Here is a 26,544-nt window from a genome sequence, read left to right as displayed (position 1 = left end):
TGCAGTGGTTGAGGGAATGAATTCTGGAGTTCAAAAGACCTGTTTTCAGAGCATGGGCTTGCCATTGACTCTCTGTGTGGCCTCAGGCAAGTCCCTTAGCAGCCACCTAGTTGTAAGAATAAAGAGATTATGCACGTAATATACTTGGATCCGTGCCTGCTACACAGTGGGCACTGAACCCTGGGGTCAAGTTCAGGGTCAGTCTCAGGCTGGGGCTCTAGATCAGGCTCAGCTACCCTGCCCCTCCCTGCCATGCCTCCCAACTCCCTATCCCCTGGAACATCTGGCAAATGGGCAGAATTTTTTTTGTGTGATGGAGGTGAGTTGGCCGGGTTCAGACCCGACTGATCAGGGTCCACCAGAGGAGGGAGGCCTGGGTTCATGTGCCCCTCCCCTGATGCCTCTTCCCCCAGGTCCCTCCAGACGTGATGGTGTGGCCGTGGCTGTCCTGCCTCTTGCTTCCAGCCCTCATGGTGTCTGGTGGGTACCTCCCCTCCCCCACCAGGGCAACACTAACCTGGGGATCCTCAGCAGAACCCTCCAGAAGGGTGGGATGCTGCTTCATCAGCAAGCGCCCAACTCCTATGGCCCAGCCCTGGGCTTGGCTGCTCTGGGGAGGCCTGGAGAGGAATCCATTCCTGGGCCGGTGAGCTGGACTGAAAGTTGGCCAGTGGGACTGGTGTGGGCTCCCACAGGGGCAGATGGGGGTGTCTTTATGGAGGTGTCCAGATGTTCCAACACTCTGTGTCCCTACAGTGTCAGCCAACGTGGCCCCAACATTCCTGTCCAACATGTCATTAGTGACCCTGCCCGAGGACCTACCAGTGGGTGAGTAACTGTCCCTGTGCCCAGACTGCACCAAACGCTTACCCACAAGAGGGCCCCAGGGGCTCCCCTGTGGGCTTGCTTGCCATCCCTGCAGCTCCACGGCTTGTCATGGGGCAAAGGTGGCCTGAAGGAAGTTTTTTCCAGAAGTTTGTTTTCTCCTTTGCAGCTTTTGGGTCGAGGGCCCTCACACAGCACCAAATAATCAAGACTCACCCCAAGAGAACATTCCTCGCATTTCCCATCTCTTTCAGTCTTTCTGATTTCCCAAGGGAGAAAGTATCCATTTGGTACATTATTTCTCTTCTACCTCTCTCACTTGTTCATCTCTCTTCCTCCTCTGCTATTTTTTTTTTCAGACAGAAAGAGAGCAGGCTTTAGGCTCAGAGCCTTTCATGCACACATCTCACCAGAAATTGATACTTTTGCTGTCTTCGTTTGTAGAGTTACCTTCCCTCTATGGCGAGTGAGATGAGTTTTCTACGTCCAGTAGCCATCTAGTTTGCTTTTAAAATAAATGTATTTACATGAAACAGTAAGTCAGTTAAAAGGAGGGTCATAAACAATGAGATGTGGATGTGGTAATGATCTTGGCAGTGTACAGGAGTGAATGATGTTCATGAAACATTGTTTTGGATGAAGCCACAGGGACTGGATGCCAAATTCCCAGCAGGCAGGATGGGGGTTGAAGAAGCTGAAATGATAGATGACTGTATTCATTGGGATACAGGGTCAGCTGCACATAACAGACCCCAAATAACAGAGCTGTCAACAAGGTCAAAGTTTCCTATTCTCTTACATAGTCATCTAGAGCAGTGAGCCCAGGGCTGTCAGAGGCTCTGTTCCATCAGGCTGTTCTGTGCCCTATGCTTCTGGCATCAGGCACCCTCCTTCCATTTCCAGGTTCTGCCTCCCCTAGGGCCTGGCCCTCATCCACGTGGTCCTAGATGGCTCATGTCACGCCCTATTCCAGTGAGAGCTGGGGGCAAGGAAGGGCCAAGAGGGCCCATTTCTTTGTCCTAGGGACAGGGCTCCAGGTTTTACACATGTTACTTCTGCTCACATCTCATTAGCCAGAACGTAGCCACATGCCCTAGCTGCAAAGGAACTGGAGAAATGAGGTCTTTATTTTATTTAGCCATGTGCACAGCTCAAAATCTGGGGTTCTATTAGTCTGAGAGAAAGGGGGCTGTGAATACTGGGGGACAATTTACAGTCTTTGTTGCAGTGTCAGAATTGGGTCCCCAAATATCTAAATCTACTAGATGAAGCAAGAGACTGCATCAAAGGTGAAATCCAAAGTCTGCCTTGGAATCCAGAAACCCAGGTCTAGGTACACGAAGAAAGGGTGGGCGATGGGCTTCAGAGCCACGAAAGCCACATCCATTTGCATGTGGTTGCCAGGACAGCAAAATCTACTAAGGGTTATATTAATAAAGGTTTAGATCCCAGGATGAGGGAGGTGATAGTCTCATTACATTCTGAGTTGGCACAATCCTCCCTGGAGGACTGGGCTGAGGTCAAACTATTTGATATCTGTGAATACAACAGAGAAGTAGTATATACACGTTAATGATATTTTATGTATATTTTCATAGCTGTTTGGTCGTGGATAAACACACACACACCTTCAAACAAATGTCACAAACATATGTAACCCAAATGTCCTCAAGATCTCCATTCTCTTGGGTGACCCTTTAATGTCAAGTCTGATCTCAGGCAGACCAAATGAGAATCTTTTCTTCGATAACCACAGGGCCCCTCTCTGGGCTTTCTTAATCCGAAGAGCAATTTCTTCCTTTCTGAGATGAATTGTATGGCTCTCTTTGGATGAGAAAGCATTTTCAGTCAGGTTTTTAAAAAATGTTGTTTAGACCTTTTATTTTGAGGTATAATATATATACATGGAAGCACACCGACCCCCTCTCTGCCCTTCTAGTCACTCCCTGTCCTTTCTCTCCTGCAGAAGACCTGTTTACTTGACACTCACACTGTATAATACTTTAGTTTTGTCAGGCAGACGTTTTAAAATACGTCAAATTTGAGTTTAAAGACAGACACCTAATATATGTCTTTTATTTCTGTAGCTCTTATTGATTTATTTGTTACAGTTAATTCTTTTTCAGACAGACTTTTAAAAAAGCTTTTTCTCCCTGATCCTTCTTTCTGTGTCCATGAACACATGTTTACAGAGAAGGATTTACACATCCCCACTCACTTCCCATGGGTATGGGTATAAGGGCCATATCAGTTTACATTTTGACATTTTTGAATCAGGATGTGTCTTATATTTGAGATAGTCAGTTAACACAGAGTGACTCCCCACCCCAGCAGTCATTAAATTGACAGTGTGTCTCACAACAGAGGAAACATACTGTAGATACTAACAGCTTTCTAGCCCGATGGTCTTCCTGGAGGAGGGGGCCTGGGTGGGAAGGGACCAAGCTTTCTAAGGAGTTTCTGGAGGAGCCAGAACTATTTGGTCAAAGAAGAGCAGACTCCAGATGTGCTGCCCAGACTGTCCCTGCAAGGCTGTCGTGGGCAAGGGTGGGGGCACGCTGGTTCTCTGAGACTCTCAGGCTGGGTGCTGGGCCCCACCACCATGTCACTGTTCTGGCACTTTTGTTTTTGTAGGCCTCTCCCTCCAGAAAAATACATTCAAAATATACTTTAATATACTGCATTGGCATAAAGACAAATATCCTGAGGGCTAGATTATAATCATTTATTCCTTTTGATTTTTTTTTTTACCGTTTGAAAAAATGAGGTATAATTGACATACAATATTATATTAGTTTCAGGTGTACAACATAATGATATATTTGTATATATTTCAAAATGATCACCACAATAAGTCTAGTTAACATATGTTACCACACATAGTTACAGATGGCTTTTTTTTTTCCCTTGGGATGAGAGCTTTTAAGACCTCATCTCTTAATAATTTTCAAATACCCAATACAGTATTGTTAACTCTAGTCACCATGCTGTACATTACATCCCCAGGACTTATTTGTTTTATAACTGGATATGTGTACCTTTTGACCCTCTTCACCCATTTCTCAGTCCTCCGCACCCCACCTCTGGCAACCACCAATCTTCTCTGTATCTATGATCTTGGTTTTTTGTTTTTAGATCCCACATGTAAGTGAGATCATACAGTATTTGTTTTCCTTTGACTTATTTCTCTTAGCAGAATTCCCTCTAGGTCCATCCATGTTGTCACAAATGGAAAGATTTCATTCTTTTTTCAAGGCTGAAAATATTCCATTGTACATGTATACCACATCTTCTTTACCCATTCATCCATTGATAGACATTTAGGTTGTTTCCATGTCTTGGCCCTTCTAATTTTAAAAGAAGTTTGACATTCTTGTGGGCCTCGTGGGCAGCTTGGCCAGGCCAGCATTGAACTAGGTGGCCGTGGGCCCTGTGCATTCCCTGTCCCGTCTGCAGGTACTGAGGTCTTCTGGCTGATAGCTCAGGACCAGGAAAATGACCCTCTGACCTATAGGATTAGTGGCTCCTATGCCTACTTCTTTAATGTCACCCCGAATACTGGGGAAGTGAAGCTGGCCAACCTTCTGGACTATGAGGTAAAGGGAAGCAATCTGAGAAGGCCTCGTGCGGGATTGGGGAGGTAGGGAGGGCTCTGGTGGGCACCCGAACAGGGCTTACCTTGTTTCCCTTCTCTCTGCCCACTGCAGACACTCTACTGGTTTTCCATCGACATCTCTGTGAGCGACGGTCACAATAATCCAGTGAGTCAGAAGTGGGCCCGGAAGGGAGGTCCAGGGATTAGAGAGCAGGGGACTGAGGGCCCACCACTAACTGCCCACCGCAAATAAGCAGAGAGAGCCCCAGCTAACAAAAAATGAATTGAATGTTTATTTTTATTGAAATTATACTTCTCCATTTTTCGTCATACAATATTAACCAAGATTTTAGTATTTATTATAATTTATATTAATTTATACAAATATATGGTTTATCTTTTGTGTATTTTGTATATCTATTGTATATCATTAATTACATTATTATTTTTTAAAAGATTTATGTACTATTTTTTATTTACTTTCGACTGCGTTGGGTGTTAGTTGCAGCACGCAGGATCTTCACTGAGGCACGCGAGCTATTCGTTGTGGCGTGTGGGCTTCTCTCTAGTTGTGGCGCATGGGTTACAGAGCACATGTGCGCTGTAGTTTGCAGCAGGTGGGCTCTAGTTGAGGCGCGAGCTCAGTAGTTGTGGCGCATGGGCTTAGTAGCCCCGTGGCATGCGGGATCTTAGTTCCCTGACCAGGGATTGAACCCACGTCCCCTGCATTGTAAGGTGGATTCTTTACCACTGGACCACCAGGGAAGTCCCAATTACATTATTAACTTGTATTAATATACTTATTAATAAAAAAACAAGTGCCAAATACCTCCCTACCCTCTCTCCACTGAGGTCATCACTTTCAACCCCTTTGGCTGATGGGTTGGTCTCAGTGTTCATGTTTCTCAATAACACACTTATGCAGCTGTGTCTTGTGTCTGTGAAAGTTGGGGGTTTTGTCTTTATAACCTATTCCCCAAACCCTATCCGTTAAAAAAATCATTTTAATGACTTGGATATTCATAAATATTTTCTCTTTGTAAACAGTTTTAAAAGTGCAGATAGAGCTCAAGTCCCCTTGGTCAACCCTTCCCAGCCCACTCCCACCTGAAGTGTCTGCCATCACCGTGTTCTTTTCTATCCATCGCTAAACACTGACATGGATATATGCATCCACGGAAGAGAGATGGTAGTTTTGGGTGCGTTTTCTGAAATCCAAGTGGGATCCTACTGCATATATGGTCTTGAACTGCCTTGATGACTTGACAATCAGCTTTGGAAGACTTCCCTGGTGGTCCAGTGGTTAAGACTCTGTGCTTCCGCTACAGGGAGCCCGGGTTCGATCCCTGGTCAGGGATGTTCCGCATGCCACAGGGTGCGGCCAGAAAACAACAATCGGCTTTGGGGTCCCTTCTGTGTCTGCACATGAGTCTCCTGTTTCCTGTATGTCTATAGCCCAGTGTGGGGACTATAAGCTCCATGGTGCTCAGCTGGTCTCCTCAACACTTAGGTTGTTCACAGCTTTACGCTATGGCTAACAAAGCTAAAAGGAACATTCTTGTAATAGGACATTTTAGATTTTTTTTTAATGACCTAATGATTTCCACAACACACTCTCCAAATGGTTCAGTAAATCTGTGGAGAGAAAAACTAAATAAGGGGTAAATCTGGATGAAGAGTATCAGGAATTCTTTGTACCGTACTTGCAACTTTTCTGGCCTTTGAAATGGTATCAGATAAACACAGAGGGGAGAGGGGGAAGCTGGGGCAAAGTGAGAGTAGCATCAACATATATACATTACCAAATGTGACACAGATAACTAGTGGGAAGCTGCTGCATAGCACAGGGAGATCAGCTCGGTGCGTTGCGACGACCTAGAAGGGTGGGATAGGGAGGGTGGGAGGGAGGCTCAAGAGAGAGGGGATATGGGGATATATGTCTGCATATGGCTGATTCACTTTGTTGTACAACAGAAACTAACACAGCATTGTGAAGCAATTATACTTCAATAAAGATGTATTAAAAAAAGTCACCCCAGACACCACCTGATTGTTCTCCTGAGAAGCTATACCAACTTGCACTCCCGTCCTGATACTCCTGAATTTGTTTTCTCAAGCTCCCACGTTTTCTGGGCTCACCTGGGCTTTCTCACTTGCAGGTGCGGAAGGAAATGGTGGTGATCGTGGAGGACAGAAATGACAACGCACCCGTTTTCCAGAACACAGACTACTCCACCAGAATCAATGAGGTAACATCTGCCTTAACGGGGTGTGTGTGTAGGATGCAGACATCCCACAGATCTGCTCAGAGTGGGAAGGACCAGAGATAGACAGCAGGGCATCCAAGATTGGGAAGTGCACCTCCTAGAAAGGGCAGCTTGATGAACCAAATTCAGGGGGTTGCATGTAACCCCACATACCATAGTTACAGCAACATTTTGCAATCTATCAGACTGCATTGAAATTCTTTAAGTTATGATAGTCAGGGGTGGTGGGGGGAAAGGAATTGATTTTCTCATGTTTCTGAAAAATTTAACAGTATATCTGACTTCAGGCATGGCTGGATCCAGGTACTCAAGCCATGTCATCAAGAAGAGATTTCTCTCTACCTAGAAGCTCTGCTTCTCGTGTTGCCATCATCCTGGGGTGGGGCGAGCAGTTCTCCCTTATGGTGATAAAAGTGTCCCCCAGCAGCTCCAGGCTCACATCCCACCGGCTTTGCAATTGCAACACAGACTGTCTCTTTCTCAATGGTCCCAGCCAAACCCCCAGGACTGACTCTCATTGGCCAATTTTGGGTCAGGTGCCCATCAGTTGAGGAGTATGGAATGCTCCAATTGTCTAGGTCTGCATCATGTGCTTTCCCCTCTAGCAAGAGGAGCAGCCCCACTTGAACTGCATAGGCAGGGAGGAGGTTTCCCAGTGGTTCCAGGGCAGCAAACACAACACCACTCCTGAATCTTCATTACTACGTGGCTTCAAAGTCCTGACAGGTGTGGGTCCCCCTACCCCAGGCCAGACCTGAGGCTGGTGAGGTTCAGACAGCCCTTCAACAGGCTCTGATCGAGCGCCTACTGTGTGTCTGGCACTGTCCTTGGTGCTGAGGATATCCAGTGAAGACAGACTTGGTCGCCACCCTCGCTAGCTCACATTGTAATGAAGAGCACAGACAACAAAACATTTAATCAACAAAACATTAAATAAACAGGATTATTTCAGATGGTGATGAGTTCTATGAAGAGCATAAAACATGACTGGGGAGGGGCCTGCTTTAAGTTGAGCCAGTCAGGAAAATCTTCTCTGGGTAGGTGACATCTGAGCAGAACTAAATGTTGAGGAGCCAGCATGGGCTGCTCCAGGAAAAGGATATTCCAGGCAGGGAACAGCAGCTGCAAAGGCTCTGAGGTGGGAATCAGCCTGGAGTGCTGTAGGCATAGCCAGGAAGCTCATGTGTGTGGGGGGAGGAGGCTGAGGAGAAGGTAAGGTCAGAGAAGTGGGCAGTGGCCTGAACCTGGAGGGCCATGGAGGCAGTCTGGACCGTATTCTGGGCAGAATGCGGGAACCACTTGTTGGTTTTGAGCACGAGACTGATGTGGCCTGGTTCAGGATTTTCAAAGATCTTTCTGGCCACCGTGAAGAAACAGTGAGGGTGTGGACAGGTCCTAGAGGAAAAGCCTCCCAAAAGAACCTTCCAGCTCTGCAAGGTGCTGTGTGGAACCTACCGCTGGACGCTACAGAGAACACACAGGGCTGTTTAAGCAGGGGAGTGGCACAACCTGAGTTCTGGAATGGTCACTCATGGTGGTCCTGAGGGGCGCTGCAAATCAGAAGCCAGCTCAGGTTTCAGGGAGGCTGTGTGGGGAGAGGAGAAGGGGGAACTCTGCTCCCTGCCTCTATCCAGATGCCCCGAGAAGCCCAGCCCAGGTGGGAAGGAAAGGGGGACATCTGTGGAATGCTGGGTTTCAGGTTCTGGAAGGTCCATCGCTATCCCCGTGGTACAGCTGGGGGCACTGAAACTCCAGGAGGGGGCATGATGTGCTTGGGCATGGAGGAGATGTGTTGGAGCTCAGAGGTGACAAAACCCTTGTTACAGACCCTGCCGGTTGGCTCCCTGGTGTTCTCTGTGCTGGCCAAGGACAAAGACACGGGGGCCGGAGGCGCCGTGGTGTACTCCATAGAGAAGGTAAGTGTGTGCGGGTCCACGTGGGAGTGTGGGCGCCACCTCTCCTCATGGCCGCCAGGGGGCAGCATCTCCCACACAACCTGCAGGGACCTTGCGGAGCAGGGGCTCTGCGACGGCCCAGCCCTGGTCCCCACGCCTTCCTCTGGCCCCCCTCTGGACCTCATTTGGCCCAGCCGCCTAAGGAGGGTGCCTGCTGCAGACCGGACTCTCCTTCCCACCCTCTCGCCTGGGGCACTGTCTGTGTCTTTGCGCGGTTAGCGTCACACCACCTGGTGGCTGCGGCAATCCTGGCTTCAAAGAAGAGGAAATCAAGGCTCAGAGCGGTCCAGGGTCTTGTCCAAGGTCACACAGACAGTGGCGGGTGTGACCCCAGTTTCACGAAGACACATTGGCTAGCCACGGCCCCCATCACTGAGCGCCCACTACATGCCTGGAACCTACCTTAGCTCACTTGACCCTGTTTTCGTCCCACTGAGGCGATATCTAGCCCATTTCCCAGGCTCAGAGAGGTTAAGTGACCTGGTGAGGTCGAGAGCAGAGCCAGGATTCGACCCCAGGTCTCTCAGAGCAGGTCCTGGGGGCAGGGCTGTCCGGGGGAGCCTGGCCTGACTGTGCTCTGCCTCAGGTCATCCCTAGCACGGACAGCAGTGAGTACCTCTTTGGGATCCTGCCCAACGGCTCCATCATCCTCAACGGCAGCCTCAGCTACAACAACAAGAGTGCCTTCTATCAGCTGGAGCTGAAGGCCTGTGTGAGTGCAGGCGCAGGCGGGGTCAGGGGCATCGGGACCCGAAGCCCCGGCTTCATGGAGACCCATCTCCCGGCAGGACTCGGGCGGCGAGTACAACAACAGCATCGTTGTCCAGTGCTCCTCGCCTGTCTTCGTGTCCATCTCTGTAATCGATCAGCCAGACCTGGACCCCCAGTTTGTCAGGGAGTTTTACTCGGCCTCTGTGCCTGAGGATGCACCCCAGGTGTGCCAGGGAACTGGAGGGGTCTGGGTGGAGACAAGAGGTGGGGAAAGGGTCTGGCCACTGACCATGCCTTCTTGCAGGGAACCTCGGTGCTGAAGGTGGAGGCCATGGATGGCGACAGAGGCATCAATGACCCTGTGATCTACAGCATCTCCAGTGAGAATGGGGTGTCCCCAGGCTGGGGCTGAGGCAAGGGAAGGGGTGGGGGCTCCGTCAGAGCCACTGGAAGTAGCTGCTCCTGCTGCCTTTTCCCAGACTCCACAAGGCCTGGCTGGTTCGACATTGGGCCAGACGGGGTGATCAGGGTCAACGGTTCCCTGGACAGAGAGCAGCTGCTGGAGGAGGATGAGGAGGTGCAGGTGCAGGTCATGGTGAGTGAGAGGGCCACTGCCCACTTTGTACCCTGACTTTCTAAACTCTGACCTTTGATCTCAGCTCTCTCTGAATTCTGGTTTTCTGATCTCTGCCTCTCGGCCTCTGCTCTGCTCTCAGGCCACCGAGATGCACCCCAACGTCTATGGGCAGGAGGCCAAGGTGAGCATATGGGTCAAGCTGAGAGTGACAGACGTCAATGACCACAAACCTGAGTTTTACAACTGCAGCCTCCCAACCTGCACCTTCACCCCCCAAGAGGCTCAAGTCAACTTCACTGGCTACGTGGACGAGCACGCCTCCACCCGCATCCCCATCGATGACCTAACCATGGTGGTCTACGACCCAGACAAGGCAGGGGCACCCAGACCATGCGCGGCATGGGTGGAAGTGATGGTTGGGAGATCGTTGGGGGAGGGAAGTGGCGAGTGACCAGCAGAGTGCAGCACCACAGTGCTCGGTGGGGCAGTGGGCAGTGGGCAACAGTGGTGCTGACCATGAGTGGTGGTCGGAGTTGTTGGATGACACTTGGAACTGCTGAGTGATGTTGAGCTGGCTGGTAGTCTTGTGTTCAGGGTGGTGCTATGTGGCGGGGAACAGAAAGGCAGCACTGAGAGGAGGTTGGTCCTGGATGCTGGGTAATGTTGAGTGGAATGTAAGTTTTGGCGGTGTAGAGTAGAGGGGGTAGTGATGTGTGGATGGTGAAGTTGCAGGGTGCTGGGATAGTACTGGGTATTGGGGGATGTGGGCAGTTTTGAGCACAGTGTGGTCTGGGTGGCTGTCAAGTTGGACAGTATTCCTAGGTGGAGGTTGATACTGAGTGGTGCGTGATTTGGGTAGTATTGAATGCTGAATAACCATGGATGGTGTTTGGTAGTATTTGGTGATAATGAGTTGGTACAAAATGTCGACTGGAGGGTGATATTGGGTAGTGGTGGATGGGTGGGTGTGTTGAGATGGTGGTTGGCCTTGACTGGAGAGGGGTGTGGAGTAGAGGGGGTGTGGATAATGGACCGATGTTGGACATTGATGATATTTGGTGTTGGTATGGGTGGTGGAGGGTGGTGCATGGTGGCTGGTACGGAAGACTCAAAGGGAGTGAGGGGTGTGTGTCCAGGCTCTGAAGCCCAGGCTGGGGCCTCGGGGAGGTCTTCTTCTGATGAGCCCACATTGACAGGGACTAGTGACTAGCCTATCCTCCTGGGACCTGTGGCCAGGGATTGGGAGAAAGATGCAGGTGGGTACATTGCAGGAGTGGGGTCCCTAATATACAGCCCACGTCTACAGGGCAGCAACGGCACCTTCCTGCTATCCCTCCGGGGCCCTAATGTTGAAGCCTTCAGCGTCTCCCCGGAGCGGGCGGCGGGCTCAGTGGATGTGCAGGTGCTGGTGAGAGCACCGTCGCTGGTGGACTACGAGACACAAACGGTGATGCTGGTGCAGGTGAGGGGTATTCTGGGGCACCACGGAGAGCGGGCCATGGGGTGCTCCAGTCCCAATGTCGCTGCCTCTTCCCCTGTCCTCAGGTCGTGGCCACTGACTCGGTCAGCAGAAGCTCCTCGGTAGCCTTGGTGACCATCCACCTTAGAGACATTAATGATCACAGGCCCACATTCCCCCACAACCTGTACAACCTCAGTGTCTCCGAGCACAGTGCGGTCGGCTATGTGGTCACCGACAGCATCCAAGTGAGTGATGGGGGACAGGGCTGGGCAGGGCTGGGAGAGATGTGGAGATGGGCAGGCCTGGGGCTGTGGCCCTGCTGGAGTCCCTGTATCATCTGATGTCAGCGGGGGCCAGCAGGTGTGTATGCGCATGCGCATGTATGTGATGTCTATGTGTCAGTCTGAGTGAGTCGGGGGCTTCTCCCTCTGGGTCAGGAAGCAGGACGGCCCTGTCCTCGTCAACTGCACGGTTGACAGAGCAGGTGTGGCTTCTGCTCAGTGTCCCATTATCTATCTCTCTGCCTCACAGGCCTCCGACCCAGACACGGGCGAGGGGGGCCGCATCACCTACAGCTTGCTTCCGGGGAATGGGTAAGTTACCCGGGTGGGCAGCGGGCAGGTGGGCGAGGGGGACCCAGGCTCACCTCTCTGCCTCACAGCAGGGCTAGAGGAGTCAGATAAAATATAGGGTACCCAGTTACATTTCAACTTCAGATAAACAATGAATGGGTTTTTTTTTTAGTATAAGTAGGTTGCAAATATTCCATGGGACGTCCTAAAATATTTTTCATTGTTTATCTGAAATGCAAATTGAAGTGGGCATCCTGTATCTTTATTTGCTCCATCTGGCCACCCTGCACAGGGTGGACATCTTTGCGGTGGATCCAGCCTCGGGGAGAGTGACGGTGAGAAACAGTGAGCTGCTGGATCAGGAGAAGCAGGCCGTGTACTACCTCACGCTGCTGGCCACGGACGGCGGGAACCTGTCGTCCTCCACCATGCTGCAGATCGTTGTGCTGGACATCAATGACAACAAGCCCGTGGTCAGCGGTTCCTACAACATCTTTGTCCAGGAAGAGGAGGGCAATGTCTCCGTGACCATCCAGGTGTGAGCCGGCCTGTAGCTGATGGGTGGGAGGGGCACACGGCACCAGGCCTGCCTCTGTAGTCCTGCTGGTCCTGGGTTGGAATCTGGGCTCTGCTGTGTAGTCCTGAGAAAGTCACTCAGTCTCTCTGGGCCTCCGTTTCTTCTTTGGAAAATGAAGACAATCTCAGTACTTATTCCCAGGGTCATAACGGATGTAAAGTGCTCGGCACAAGGCCTAGCACAGAACAAGCCCTCAAAAACATATTGCTCTTTTAAATTCAGGCGCCTGCCTCATTCCAAAAAGGATTTGAGGTGGCTTAGATTTAAAAGTGTGATAAAAGAAATAAGGAAAAAGAGAAAATAAGGATGGTATTTTTTTAAAGTGCACAAAGGTAGAAGCCATACAATTGCTAAGAGCGGGCTGAATACTCAGTTCTGAGCTTCCTAATGGCCAAAGCAAAAATGGAAATGAGATCAGTGGTCAGGTTCACAGACTCTGTGAGATAAAAACGCACTACTGGCTCCAGAGGAACACTGGAAAGAAGCTTCTCCTCTGATTCTGAAGCCTTCAGAAGCTTCTCCACTGAGTCACCTGTAAGGGGATCTTGTGAGAATTGAGAAACCAGGTCCTCGGAATGACAATCACATGGCCGTGGAGCCCTCCCGTCTTTCTGGGGCTTGTAGTTTCCAGAGTACATTCCCATCTCTGATCTTTTGACAAACTTATGAAGTAGGTGCTCTAATGCTCCCCATTTCACGGAAGGAGAAAACTGAGGCTCAAAGAGGTTAAGTGACTTTTCTGTGGTTATACAGCCAGTCAGTGGCAGTGCTGAAACCTGGGCCTTCCTTCATGCACCTCAGTGCTCCTCACCCTGGTCTGTGAGCTCTTTGGGGCAGGAGCATTTCAGATCTGCTGCCAGAACCATGGTGCCCAGTGTGAGGCCTGAGAAGTGCTTGGTGAATTAACCGGCCTGAGTTCAGAGTGCCAAGGAATGAACAGACAGAGTTTTTCATTTCATAAACACGATCCCAACAGATCTGAAACAAAAACCTGAAGGTGGCAGTGGGCAGAGAGGAGGGGAAAGAATTGGATCCAAGTGGGACTAGCCTAGCTCTGTATTCAAAGCCATGTTTGCTGAGCACCTACTATGCACCAGGCCCTTTGCTGGGCCCTGGGTCCTCCGAGATGAACCCACCATAATTCCTGCCTTCAGGGAGGGTGGCGGACCATCATCCAAGGGTGTCACTTGTGCTGTACTGAAGGCAGCACAGGGGTTGTGGAGGACCAGGGGAGGCACCAGTCTGACCTGGAGTCAAGCAGACAAGGTGTAGAGGGCATTCATGTGCACGTGCAAAGGCCTGGTGGCAGGGAAGAGCATCTTGTGCTCTCCATGCTGGATCACCCCAAAAGCACACTAAGCATGTGTTCACAACCTTGGTAGGACAGAAACACACACACACACACACACACACACACAGATTGGATGAAGAATTTCAGCTATTTAAAAAATATAGCACTGAAGTAGTCATCATGGGAAAGTCAGAATCTTGTTGGACTTCACACTTATTTATTTATTTGGCTGTGCCGCATGGCTTGTGGGATTTCAGTTCTCCAACCAGGGGTTGAACCCGGGCTACAGCAGTGTAAGCCCAGAATCCTAACCACTAGGCCACCAGGGAATTCCCCCCCCCACTTTTTTTTTTTTTATTAAATTTATGGCTGCGTTGGGTCTTCACTGCTGCGTGCAGTTTTTCTGTAATTGCGTTGAGCGGGGGCTACTCTTCGCTGCGATGAGTGAGTGGCTTCTCTTGCTGAGGAGCACAGGCTCTAGGTGCGCGGGCTTCAGTAGTGTGGCTCGCAGGTTCCAGAGCACAAGCTCAGTAGTTGTGGTGCACGGGCTTAGTTGCTCCGCGGCAGGTGGGATCTTCCTGGACTGGGGCTCGTACCCATGTCCCTTGCATTGGCAGGCGGATTCTTAACCACTGCGCCACCAGGGAAGTCCACACACATACACTTATTTTTGTTTATTTTAAACTTCGACTGTCTATATTATACTGCCCCCACTCCTCCCTCCCCACTAGAATATCAGCTCCATAAGGGAACTGTCTTGATCGTGGCTCTATTCCCAGTACCTAGAACAGGGCTGAGCATGTGGTAGGTAAACATTTGTGGGATGAATGAGTGACCTCAATGTTTCAGGCCTCAGAAGCTCTTGAAAGCTGTTGGTCTGGCCCTCTCAGTTGCAAGACTGAGACTGGGAGATTGGGGAGCATCCCTCTGGCTTCAGGCCCAGTTACTGCCCTCATGGGCCAGCGCTGGAGGGAGAGTCCAGACTGCAGGGCAGGGGCTGGGGCCGGGGAGCACCTGATGGCTGACGTCCCGACCCTGCTTACCTGCACAGGCTCACGACGATGACCAGCCAGGCACCAACCACAGCCTTCTGCGCTTCAGCCTGCTGAGCAGCCCCTACAGCCACAACTTCTCAGTGGACCCCGACAAAGGGATCCTCAGAAACCTGGGGCCCTTGGACCGAGAGGCCATCAACCCCACCCTGGGGGGCCGCATCGTGCTGACCGTGCGCGTATCTGATTGTGGCGAGCCTGCCCTCTGGACTGACGTTAATGTCACCATCACTGTGGAGGTAAGGTCTGGCTCAGCCGGGGACAGGGTCCAGGATGAGCCCTGGACTGGGGGGCTCCTGAGCAGATGGCCAGCTCCCCATCCTCCCAACTCAAGTCACATTTCTGCCTTTTGCAGTGCGGTGGGTAAAAGAGTTCTGGAGCCAAGCTGATGGGTCAGAATCCTGGCTCATTTGTTGTGTGGTCTTAGGCAATCGCTCAACTTCCCTGTGTTCTCAAGTTCCTCATCTGTAAAATGGGGATGAAAATAATATAAAACGAGTTAAAAAATGGAAAGTGTTTCAAAGAATGCCCGGCCCAGAGAATACACTCAGTGTATACCTGGTCCTGCAAGGGAGGGATCGTTTAGCACCATTTTATTGATCAAGGGACTAAGGCACACAGAGGTTCTGTAGCCTGCCTCGGGTCACAGAATGGGGTTTTGAATCCAGTCTGTCTGGTTCTAAGGCCGCCACTGGGTCACAGGCACCTTCCTCTACGATGTCCACAATGTGGTTGGTGCCCCCTCGGGTTGTGCAGTGCACAGCCTGAACCACCCCACACAGCAGCCCTGTTTCCCACTGGGTTGGGATGTGCCGCTTTCCCACAAGGATCAGAATGAGACCTCAGGGAAAATAGAGAAACAGAAGTCGGATGAGGACTTGCCAGCTGTCCTTGGGGTGGAAGTAGGCCTCAGAGAAGGAAGAAAGCAAAATTGCATTTCCTGAGCGAGAAGAGTCCTTTCACACCCATGAGCTCTGTGAGTAGGGAGGACCACTCCACCTTGCAGATGAAGATATTGAGGCCCAGAGAGGTCAAAGTCACATGTGAGGAAGAGGTGGAGCTGGACTGAACTCAGAGCTGTGCTCTTAGCCCCTCCTGTGAATTAGGACGACCTTGAGAGCACAGTTGGCCATGTGCACGGAGGCAGTAATGCCATTTCTGGGAAATTGCCATCAGAAATTACATCTGGTTAAGGGGGAGAGGGCTCAGTTTTCAAAGATGTTCTCTCTACCATTATTTAGAAAAAGCTGAAAGCAAAAGCAGACACCTCTGGGCCATCCTGGGGAAGGACTGGGAAAGCCAAGGGTGCCCAGCACGCACCAGCATCAGGGGAGGAAGCACAGGCAGAGTTGGCCTGATGCTGTGACAACAGGGGCAGCACTCTGTCTGGGCGGGGTGACCAGGGCTGGAGAGGGAAGGCGAGAACAGAACACAGCGGACGTCTCAGGACACACCAGGTCAAGCCCTGGCAGGTGCCCCCAGCCCAGCCCCACCTGAGCACAGAGTGAGTGTCTTGGGGTTGACCGAGGGCAGGAGGGACAGGAGAAAGGAGGGGACCAGGGAAATCTTGGGCCTTTGTGGGATCATGGTGGTATTGGGGCCAACCCAATAAATCCGAGAGATGGGGAGTCAAGCTGGGCCAGACAGGGACACAGGTGGGGACTCAGAACTATCCCTCCCAAGAGCAGGGTCTAAGACGGCTCTGAGTGGTGCACAGGGAAACAGAGTGTACACCAAACTTCAGAGTACCACCACAGACCTCTGAGCCCCAGGGGTGGGGTCTGGGCGAGTTCTGTCTGCTTGAAGCCTGTTTCATCATCTAGGAAGCGGGCAGTGCTGTCTGAAGAGACCTGGACAGAGAGTCTGGGCCTCGGGCCAGGGGAAGTATGGGCTTCTCAGACTGGCTCTGGGGATGCTGAACCTGGGGTCTCCTGAGTTCCCTGGGCTCAGAACTGCCTCTGTCTGCAGGACATCAATGATAATCTTCCCATCTTCAACCAGTCCAGCTATTCCTTCTCAGTGAGGGAGAGGGACCCAGGTAAGTCCTCCCTCGGCCAGGCTATACAACCCCTTCGAGGGCAGGCCCCCAAGGGGAGTGAGGAGAGAGGATGCCCCCAGTGGCCAGGTCAGGGGTCCCTCCACACTCTGCCCCTCATTCACAGGAGTGCTGGTGGGCGTGGTGGAGGCCTGGGATGCAGACCAGACGGAAGCCAACAACCGCATCAGCTTCAGCCTATCAGGGGGTGGTGCCAACAACTTCTTGATCCGAGGCTTGGTGCTGGGGTCTGGGCTGGCAGAGGGCCACCTCTGGCTGCCCTTGGACGTGAGCCTGGACTATGAGACACAGGACTTCTTCAATCTGACAGTGAGTGCTGAGAGCCCAGACCCCCAGGGGCGTGACGCCACAGCAAAAGTCCTCGTGAATGTGGAGGACGTGAATGACGTGCCACCCACCCTGGACCCAACCTCGCTCCGGGGCATCCGTGTGGCTGAGAATGGCTCGCAGCATGGTATGGTGGCCGAGGTGGTGGCTCAGGACAGGGACACCATGTCCCAGGTGGAGGTACAGCTTGTGAACGTCATCTGTACCAAGGCCGGGGTCGACGTGGGCAGTCTGTGCCATGGCTGGTTCTCTGTGCTGGCCAACGGCTCTGTGTTCATCCATCAGAGTGAGGTCATCGACTATGAGACCTGTGACCTGGTCACGCTGGTTGTGCGGGCCTATGACCTCACAACGGACCCCCGCTTCCAGGCCTACAGTGACAATGGTGAGGCAGCCTGGCCTGCAGGGCTCAGCAGGCTGTAACATAGGGGCTATGGGAAAGAACTGGCACCTGCAAGGTCTGGGTTCAAATTGTGGCTCCAGCCCTTACCAGCTGTTCCACTGGGAAGGTCATGACACCTCCCCAAGCTTTAGTAGCCCCATCTATCAAGTGGAGCTGGGTAGTAGGTTGGCTGTGAAGATTAAATGAGAATATATATGTAAAGCATTTCATGCAGTGTTTGGCATATAGTAAGCACTTAATTAATGCTATTATGTTGTGAGGCAGCGTAAAAGAAAGAGCACACTTCAGAGCCAGATGTGCACTCAGATCCCACCTCTGACACCAAGTAGCAATAACAATCATATTAACAGCTAGCGTATATTGAATCCTTACTACAGCCAAGAGCTATGCCAGGTACCTTGCAAGCATTTCTTCATTTTATTCCCACACAATCCATGTGGTAGGTGGTCCCTATCCAATTTTATAGATGAGGAAACTGAGGCAGTTCAATAATCTAGATTACACAGCTAGTAAGTGTCAGAATAATGTTATGGTCAGGTGGGACATACCTGGGTTGGGCTCAGTCTTGGCCCACTGCTCTTGCTGTGTGACTTTGGACAAGTTGCTTCTCCTCTCTGAGGTCTGGGGAGGATGCTCCCTCCTACGAAGGCCAGAGGAGACTGAGTCAGCATCCTGAGTCAGGAGCAGGGGAGGGGACTGAGCATGGGTGATGCATGGGAGGGAGGCTGCTAGGAGCAAGACTGAGGATGAGACTTTCTGGGTCAGGTCTTTGCTTAGACACCAAGGCCGGCCAACATTTCCCCCCTAGGAAGCCTCCCCATCACCATCGAGGATGTGAATGACAATGCACCCTACTTTCTGCCTGAGAATAAGACTTTTGGTAAGCAGCAAGGCCCTCCCTCCCCACCCACACTGTACTCTGCCAGGACTACCTTTGGGCAACTCCCAGGTGTGCACTTAGAAAGGGAAGAAGGCCTCCAACCCTGCCTCTCCCTCAGGGTTTCAACAGGAGGGGAGACCTGAGTTTTCACCCCAGCTCTGTCCCAACTCACATCTGACCCTGGGCCAGGCCCTCCTTCTCTGGGCCTCAGTTTCCCCATCTTCACAATGAGAGGTGGAGGACCTGCTAACTAACGGCTTAGGGGTAGTTGTAATGGGGGGTCTCTGGTGGTAGAGAGGTTAAGGGCAGGTTTGGTGGGGTGAGCCCTGAGCTGGGCTTACGGTCGGCACTTGGCCAATTGGGCACTGGTCCTGACCCCACTGACCTCTTCCTGTCCACACCTGTAGTGATCATCCCAGAACTTGTGATACCCAACCAGCAGGTGGCTTCTGTCCAGGTAAGTCCTTGGCTCCAAACGTTGTCATTCACATTAGCTCCAGGAGACACAGGGCCTAGGCCTTTAGGTCCTTCAGCTGCCCCCAGAATGTTTTAACACTAGAAAGAAAATCTATTGGCTCCGACGTATGAAAAGAAAACCTCAGAATGGAAATGAACACCTGCTTAATTGATATGATTAAACTCCATTAACTGTTAAATGTAGTATTCATAAAAATTTCATGACCGTAAAAATCACTTGCAGTGGTTTTCTCACTACACCAGAATTCTGGAGTATTACAGAGAAACCATAGTAACTGTAAATTAAACAAGTTCCTCGTATTAAATAATTTTCAGAGCAAAGTTGTAAAAATACTTTCAATTTTTATGGCATTGTATGTGTTTATTAGAGGGTGGCAGCTATGCCATGCAGGGGGGGCGGGTAGTGTGGCCTCCCACACAGCCCTGGGGCCTGGGCCTGGCTGGGCCTCTTACTGAGCTGGGGAGCTGCCACACCTTTCTGGAACTCACTTTCCCTCCTGGACAAGGAGCTGTCAGTTCTTTGCAGTAACTCCTTAGGGTTAAGAGATGGGTTATATGTGGGCGTCATGCCCTGTGCTGTGGAAAGGGCACAGGTGTGGAGATGGATGGGCCTGGCCCTCCCCACTTTGAGCTGTGTGTGCCTGTGGTCAGGACAGGGTCTCTCTCAGAACCCCAGCGTTCTCCCATAAAAGGGGGATAGTGATTCCCCCTCTCTAGGTTCTTTCTAGGCTTAAACATTCAGTTTTCCAGTCTTCAGCCAATTGCATTCTAATGTCATGAGTCTGGCCACGGCTTTGAACAATTTTCTTTAAATTGACTCCTTTTTGAAACATAAACACCAGCTTTGGCCTCATCCTGAAAAGTGACGTCAGTGGACTCACAGCTCTGTGTGTTGGTTATATTCTTCTCTAAAAGGCACTAGAATGAATAAAATTGCTTGTGCCCTTTCCCCCCATCATTTTGTGGTCCACTAGGGGAATTCGTACTCATGTTAGCAAGCACTGAAACGAGGGATCTAAGGGAAGGTGACTGGCACACAGTAGGTGCCCAGGAAATCTGAGTGTCCCTGAGCTTGTGTGTGTGTGTGGCAGTGGTGGGGGTGGGGGAGAGCAGGGTGGGATTTCCACACGGGAGGGACTTTGGGCAATGACCTGTTGAGCTGGGGCGCCAGAAGCAGGGACTTGTTCAAACACTGTTTGTTTAAAGCATTTGGTCAGTGGCCTGGGGAAGGCTGATAGAGGTCATGGGGACCAGCCTCCCAGGCCACCCTAGCCTCAGACTCCTGCTGGGGATGGAGGGGTGCCTGGCCTGGCCTGGTCCGCAGTTGTTGTTCGCCCTTGCTCCTAGGCCAGAGACAATGACTCAGGGAACAATGGGGCCATCCTGTTCTCCATCCTCCAAGTGGATTTCATCACTAAGGATGGGGCCGTGATCCCTTTCCAGGGCTTCTTCCATGTCTCCACTTCCTTGGAGACCAGCGTGTTCATTGGAAACATTGAGTAACTGTGGGCAGCCCCTGGATGGGGTGGAGGGCCTCAAGGCAGTGAGTTCCTCGTCCTGGGAGGTGTACCAGGAGGTTCCAAGGAGACTTCAGCTTGGGTTTCAGGACTGAGCTCTGCTCTCCTACCTTCCATAGGCTGGTGACCAACCTTGATTCCACTCTCCAAGGAACTTACCAAGTGACGGTCAAGGCCCAGGACAGGCCATCTGAGGGTCCTGCCCAGGAAGCCAAAATCACCCTAAATGTGAGTGTCGGGTTCTGCCTTCAGTTCCTAGTGCCCTCTGCCAACCCCTGGGTCCCTTGTGCCTCATCTTCCCCCTACCCTCTTTCTGTAGCTCTTCACTGTGGACCAGAGTTACCGTGTGAGGCTGCAGTTCTCCATGAGCAAGGAGGAGGTGGGCGCCAACACGGAAGAGATTAAGGCGTAGGTCTGGGGAGCTGGGAGGGGCCTGTAGGGAAAAACACGGTCTGGGAGCCTGGTCCCTGACAGAAACCTGGATGGCATATCTCTTAACCCTGTCCCTGACCCACACTTGACCTTGCCCTTGTCTTTTTTTAAAATTAATTTTTATTGGAGTATGGTTGCTTTACAATGTTGTGTTAGCCTCCACTGCACAACAAAATGAATCAGCCATACACATACAGATATCCCCTCCCTTTTGGACTTCCCTCTCATTTAGGTTACCACAGTACATTAGGTAGTGTCCTTGTCTTTGACCCTGTACCTGTACCTGTACCTGTACTTGCACTTCCTTTCTGCCTGTCCCCAGAAGCCTATGGTTGCCTGGGCAAAGACAGGCCTAAATAGGGCTGCCATGTACAGTTGCAAAGGCTGTGCATTGTACAAGGGCACTCTGCTTGCTAAACTGGAAACCCAGTCCCAGAGGAAGGGGCATCCTTGTCTAATTTGCACAGAAGTGCAACTTGCTTAGCCAATGGAGCTGTCCAGAGGTGGTGCCCCTCACACAATCCCTAATTCCACTGGCAGAGCCCTGGCCACAGGCCTGGGCTAAGGCCCCTACCCCAGCCCTCTGTGACACCTGGCCCCTTTGCAGGGCTCTTGTCCAGGCGACCAGGACTACTGTCTACATTGTGAACATTCAGGACGTAGAATCCATGGCTCGGTGAGTGCCCACAGGACCGGTGGTTGGGGCGAAGAAGAGAGGACCAGCAGTAGGAGGGGCCTGCCTGTCTGGTGGTTCTGCGCTGCTGGCTTCACCTCTGCCCCATTCCAGGGCCCGAGCCCGTTCCTACCTCGATGCCTACTTTGTCTTCTCAAATGGGTCAGCCTTGACCCTTGATCAGCTGAGTGTGTAAGTGGGGCTGCCCTTGGGGTGGGCAGGAGGGTGAGCAGGAAGCCTGGGGGATGCCAACGTCCCTCGGGCCTGAGCGGGGCTCTGTGGCCAGGACGATCCGGAATGACAAGGACTCCCTGACCAAGCTGCTGCAGCTGGGGCTGGTGGTGCTGGTGAGTGTCGGCAGGGTGGAGGTAACAGGGGGGGTGAGGAGGGGGGTGTTGACCCTACATCCTCCCCCATCACAATCCTTCTTCTCCAGGGCTCCCAGGAGAGCCAGGAGTCAGAGTTGCCGGACACGCTCCGTAATGCCATCATAGGATTGGGAGTGGCTTTGCTGCTGGTCATCGTGATCATGACCACGGTCCTCGTGTGTACCCAGAAGAGGTGCTGCTCCCATCACCCCCTGTGTCTTTAACCTCGCCTCTCCCACCACCCAGGATATCTGAGGGGTAGAAAGACCTGGGGTTTAGGTGTCAGGTACATCTGTATTCAATCCCAGGTGACCCGTTATGACCTCTTGGGTACGTTAAATTCCCCTCCCCAAGCCTCAGTGTCCTCATTTGCAGAATGGGCATGACACTAGATTCCTCAAAGCATTCAAGGGAACCATGCGCATCTCATACCGAGCAAGGTGTCTGGCACATACTATACTTTTAATAAATGCTGCTGCTTTTTACCTTTCCAATACATATGAAGCCAGTAGCCACATCTGGGTTTGATTCTAGGCTTTGCCACTGGTCAGCTGCGTGTTCTTCAGCAAATCATTTCCCTTCTCTGGTTCTTCCTTGTACCCTCTGTAAAATGGAGCTAACACTCCCACCTGCCAGGGTTGTTGTGAAGTCACACTCTCAGGGCCTGCACTGGGCACACAGTAGGTGTGCAGGGAAAATAGTGATGCCCCCCCGCCATGTTCCCCCCAGTTACCACCGGAAACTTCGGGCTATGAAGGCTTCCAAGGAGGCCCGGAAGACAGCGGCGGGGGTGATGCCCCCAGTCTCTGCCATCCCCGGGACTAATGTGTACAACACTGAGCGGTAAGTGGGGGTCGAAGGATGGGTAAGAGGCCCCATGGGGTGGTTGAGGCCCATGGTCACTTGACTGGGCCTTCTTTCCAGTGCCAATCCCGTGCTGAACCTCCCCACCAAGGACCTGGGCTTCGAGTCCCAGTCTTCCTCCAGTGACTTGGACCACGTCAGGTGAGCAGTGCTGGTTGTAGTGGTAGTCATGGTGGCGGTAATGGTGATGGTGACAGTGATGGTGGTGATGGTGATGATGGTGATGGCGATGGTGCTGATGGTGATGGTGGTAGTGGTGATGGTGCTGATGGTGGTGATGGTGCTGATGGTGATGGTGGTAGTGGTGATGGTGATGGTGGTGGTGATGGTGGTGGTGGTGATGATGGTGGTGATGGCAGTGGTGGTAATGGTGATGGTGGTGGTGGTGGTGGTGGTGGTAGTGGTGACAGTGATGGTGGTGGTAATGGTGATGGTGGTGATGGTGATGGTGGTAGTGGTGGCAGTGATGGTGGTGGTAATGGTGGTGGTGGTGATGATGGTGGTGATGGCAATGGTGGTAATGGTGGTGGTGATGGTGGTGGTGGTGAGGTGGTAGTCGAGGTAGTGATGGTGATGGTGGTGGTGATGGCAGGGGTAGCTGTTGGCCAGAGACAGGGAGGGCTGGGCCTGCCAACTCTCTGAGCTCCATCATCTCCCTTTCAGCCTCAACTCCCTGGATGACAACTCTGTGGATCTGGAAAATAGCAGGCAGGAAATCAAGGCAAGATGGGGGATGAGCTGGTGCCTGGGGCTTCTGACTTGGGGCTCTTCTCTGAAGGGGTGGGTTTCAGGACAGAGCTCGAGGGACCTCCTGCTGCCATGGGGGTGTCTGCATCTGGCCCTGGGACACCCCACGGCTTTGGAATGGGGCCCGATCCTTGCTCCTCTACTCATTAACTGTGACCCTGGGTGGGTGAATTCTTCCCTCTGGTTCTCAGTTTTCTCATTTATAAATGGGGATCAGAACACCAAATATGCAGGACTGCTGTGAGGATGAAATAAGAGTGGGTATGAAAACGATCTGGCATAAAACGAGTGGTCAGGAATCTGGTTCCCTCCCTTTATATCCTTTACATAAAAGCTGGTGGGGCGGGGGGAGGAGATCCAGAGATGAACATAATCTAGCCAGGGAGCAAAGGTAGGCTCAGATGAACAACAATACTATCATTTATTCAATAGGTTAGTTGGTTCAGTTAGACCAAGCATTTGTGCAGCCTGGGCTGCTGACTGAAATCACGTGGGGAGCTCTTTAGACCTGAGGATGCCAGGTCACAGCTCAGAGATTCTGATCAGATAGCTGGGGTGGGCCTGGGCAGGAAGGTGCTGCTAAAGCTTCTGGGGTTCTAATGTGCAGGCAGGAGTGAGAACCACGAAAGTAGGAGAGTAGATCAGAGGGCTGAATGGGGGATGGGAGGCCAGAACCAGAAGGAACTACCCTCTCCTTCCCACTCTGAAAACCACCACTGGAGTAGAAGCTCTAAGACCCACTGAGCTTTTATAGTCTGCGGTTCTGTGTGTGTGTGTGTGTGTGTGTGTGTGTGTGCGCGCGCGCGCGCACGCGTGCGTAGGGGTGGATATCCACCCACCATTCACCTTATCCACCCTACTTTGGGTCCTGCTCTCAGCCGGGCCCTGCCCTTCCAGGGGGTCCCTTGCTGTTCCTCATGATTCAGGACTTATTTTCCCTTGAGGACCCCTTACTTGGAAAGATTTGGTCAACCAAAGCCTCTCGTGGGTGTTAAAATATCAGAATGCTGCCCAGGGACCTGGCTGTAACATGGAGGCCTCCAAATGGACCCCCAGGGATGGGGGTCATCAATGGTGGTCCAGGCTGCCAGGCAGTGCAGGAGGCCTCTGGGTGGATGGCTCATCTCTGGTTCAAGACGGTTTGGGGCAAAAACTCCAATAAACATATCTGGGGGGAACTGAGGCAGAAGGGAACAGTCTTGTGGGCTGGAGCTTGTGACCCAGCAGGTAGGCCCTGGTGGAGGCCAAAGCTGACCCCCAGAGGGGAGTGGAGTCAGAAACCCCAGCAGTGGGGCTGGACCTGTGGGCTGAGGAGGTTCAGGGAGCTCTGAGAGTCTGGAAAGGGAGAGGGGGCCAGGCCGCTAAGAGTCTTCAAAGCCAAGAAAGAGCCAATCCTGCAACGGCAGGGGGTTGTTCAGTTTCTGAGAAGCTGCCCGAGGCTCCACCCCAACTCCTGCAGTGGTAGGTGGGCCTTGGGGTCTCTGGGTGGGGAACGCAGGTGGGGCTTCCTTCCACAGATCCCTTGGTGCCCTGACTCACCTAAGACTTCTGTAAATGTTTGTGTGGAAGGTCTGTGAGATCTGAGGGCCCATCCAATCCAAACTTTTCAAGCAACCAAGGCCAGGGAGGGGTGCTGAGCTGCCCAAGGTCAGAAAGCTTGCAAGGCCAGGGCAGCCCAGAACCCAGGTTTCCTGTCTCCCGGGCCAGGCTGCACTTCCTGGGCTGTACTGCGCCAACTGCTCCCACTGGGGATCTGTGTAGAGGGCTCTGGGAAGCTCAGGCACAACGTTTAGTCCCTCCTGGGGCCCCTCATGTGTTCCACTGTTTACCAGGGACTGGAACAGTCCCAGTCTGGAAAAAGCCCTTAGTGTGCCCTGGGGAGGGTGGAGGTGGTGGAGGCTCTGTCCCCGTGGGTGTCTATGTGGTGGAGTAGCTGAGTCTTGGGGCCTGGCTGGTCCACAGGAGGGATTCTTGTGAGGGTGTGACACATCACATGGGGAGGGGTAAGAGGAAAGGCAGGAGACGAGAGAGTGTGTGCCATGATGGCCTGCAGGCGGGATCCTGGGTGTGACATGTCCCTCTGGGGTGGCAGAAGGACCTGCCAAACTCAACCAGGAGCAGCGCTGAGCCATGGACAGGCTTTAGAGCCAGCAAGACCAGCGGTCCAAACACCGCTCTGTCCCTTCCTGGCCAGAGAGCGCTCCGAGCCTCAATTTCCACATCTGTAAAGTGGGGGACATGATCCCTCCCTTGGGGGTCCTGTGGGTACCTCAGCTGATGGATGGTTGCGCCCAGCACGGTGCCTGCCATGAGGTACAGGTGACAGGAACTGTGCTGGACTGGCTCCTTGGCACAGGACCCAGGGCCTGGCATCGTTCAGGACTGGGCAGAACACCCAAATGCCACCATGTCCATGGGTGGGCAAAGGTCAGAGTAGACCCCCTAGGCCCTCCCCTTCACCTGAGCCCATCTGTACCACCAGTATCCATGGCCCCCTCTGGGACAGAGTCAGGAAACTGAGGCCCCAGCCAAGGAGCCATCTGGTCGTGGGCTTGGAGGGCCACCCACTCTCCTAAGGACTGGGGAGATCACCCCATCTTGGCCCTGGCCTCACACCTCCCCTCCCTCTTCCCACAGGAGGAGCCCCTGCACAGTCTGATGGGGCCGGATCCAGAGCCCCTGAACAGAGTGCTGTCAGGAATGAAGGTGGGCACACAAGAACAGCAGAAGGAGGAGCTGGCCTTCACCAACACTGGCCTGAATACCACAGAAGTGTGATGGGGGCCCTGCCACAGGACCCTGGCCACAGAGCCCCACATGGGCCCCCACTCTTCTGGGTCACCTTGGAAGAGCCTTGTTACCCCCAAATTATACCTACCCCTCCCTGAACATAATAAGATATCATGTTGCTCCACC

General features: G+C 52.3%; 1 protein-coding gene across 1 annotated transcript; it reads left to right on the top strand.

The window, feature by feature from the left end:
• The first annotated feature begins 313 nt into the window (after positions 1-313).
• On the top strand, positions 314-26,534 carry CDHR2 (cadherin related family member 2). The gene is made up of 32 exons (XM_049707516.1): positions 314-319; positions 414-480; positions 757-828; positions 4,282-4,421; positions 4,533-4,570; positions 6,567-6,669; positions 8,514-8,603; positions 9,229-9,354; positions 9,431-9,577; positions 9,658-9,733; positions 9,833-9,948; positions 10,070-10,303; positions 11,237-11,392; positions 11,476-11,637; positions 11,924-11,985; positions 12,257-12,500; positions 14,884-15,123; positions 16,853-16,922; positions 17,047-17,652; positions 18,479-18,550; positions 18,958-19,007; positions 20,375-20,526; positions 20,664-20,772; positions 20,864-20,952; positions 21,584-21,652; positions 21,764-21,841; positions 21,936-21,996; positions 22,086-22,210; positions 22,747-22,860; positions 22,942-23,022; positions 23,545-23,602; positions 26,266-26,534. Exons 1-32 carry the CDS (start codon positions 314-316, stop codon positions 26,404-26,406), a joined length of 3,954 nt encoding a protein of 1,317 aa, XP_049563473.1. The 3' UTR covers positions 26,407-26,534.
• Positions 26,535-26,544: the final 10 nt, after the last annotated feature.

Source organism: Orcinus orca, chromosome 3 (assembly GCF_937001465.1).
Source record: "Orcinus orca chromosome 3, mOrcOrc1.1, whole genome shotgun sequence".
NCBI classification, from domain to species: domain Eukaryota; kingdom Metazoa; phylum Chordata; class Mammalia; order Artiodactyla; family Delphinidae; genus Orcinus; species Orcinus orca.
The sequence above is the reverse complement of the archived record's forward strand: the minus strand, read 5'-3'. Positions and strand labels throughout refer to the sequence as shown.

Bases quoted from the DNA above. Each gene is read 5' to 3' on its own strand.
- CDHR2 (XM_049707516.1), top strand. The intron at 8,604-9,228 runs GTAAGTGTGTGC...GCTCTGCCTCAG, and splicing joins TGGTGTACTCCATAGAGAAG to GTCATCCCTAGCACGGACAG. The intron at 23,023-23,544 runs GTGAGCAGTGCT...TCTCCCTTTCAG, and splicing joins AGTGACTTGGACCACGTCAG to CCTCAACTCCCTGGATGACA.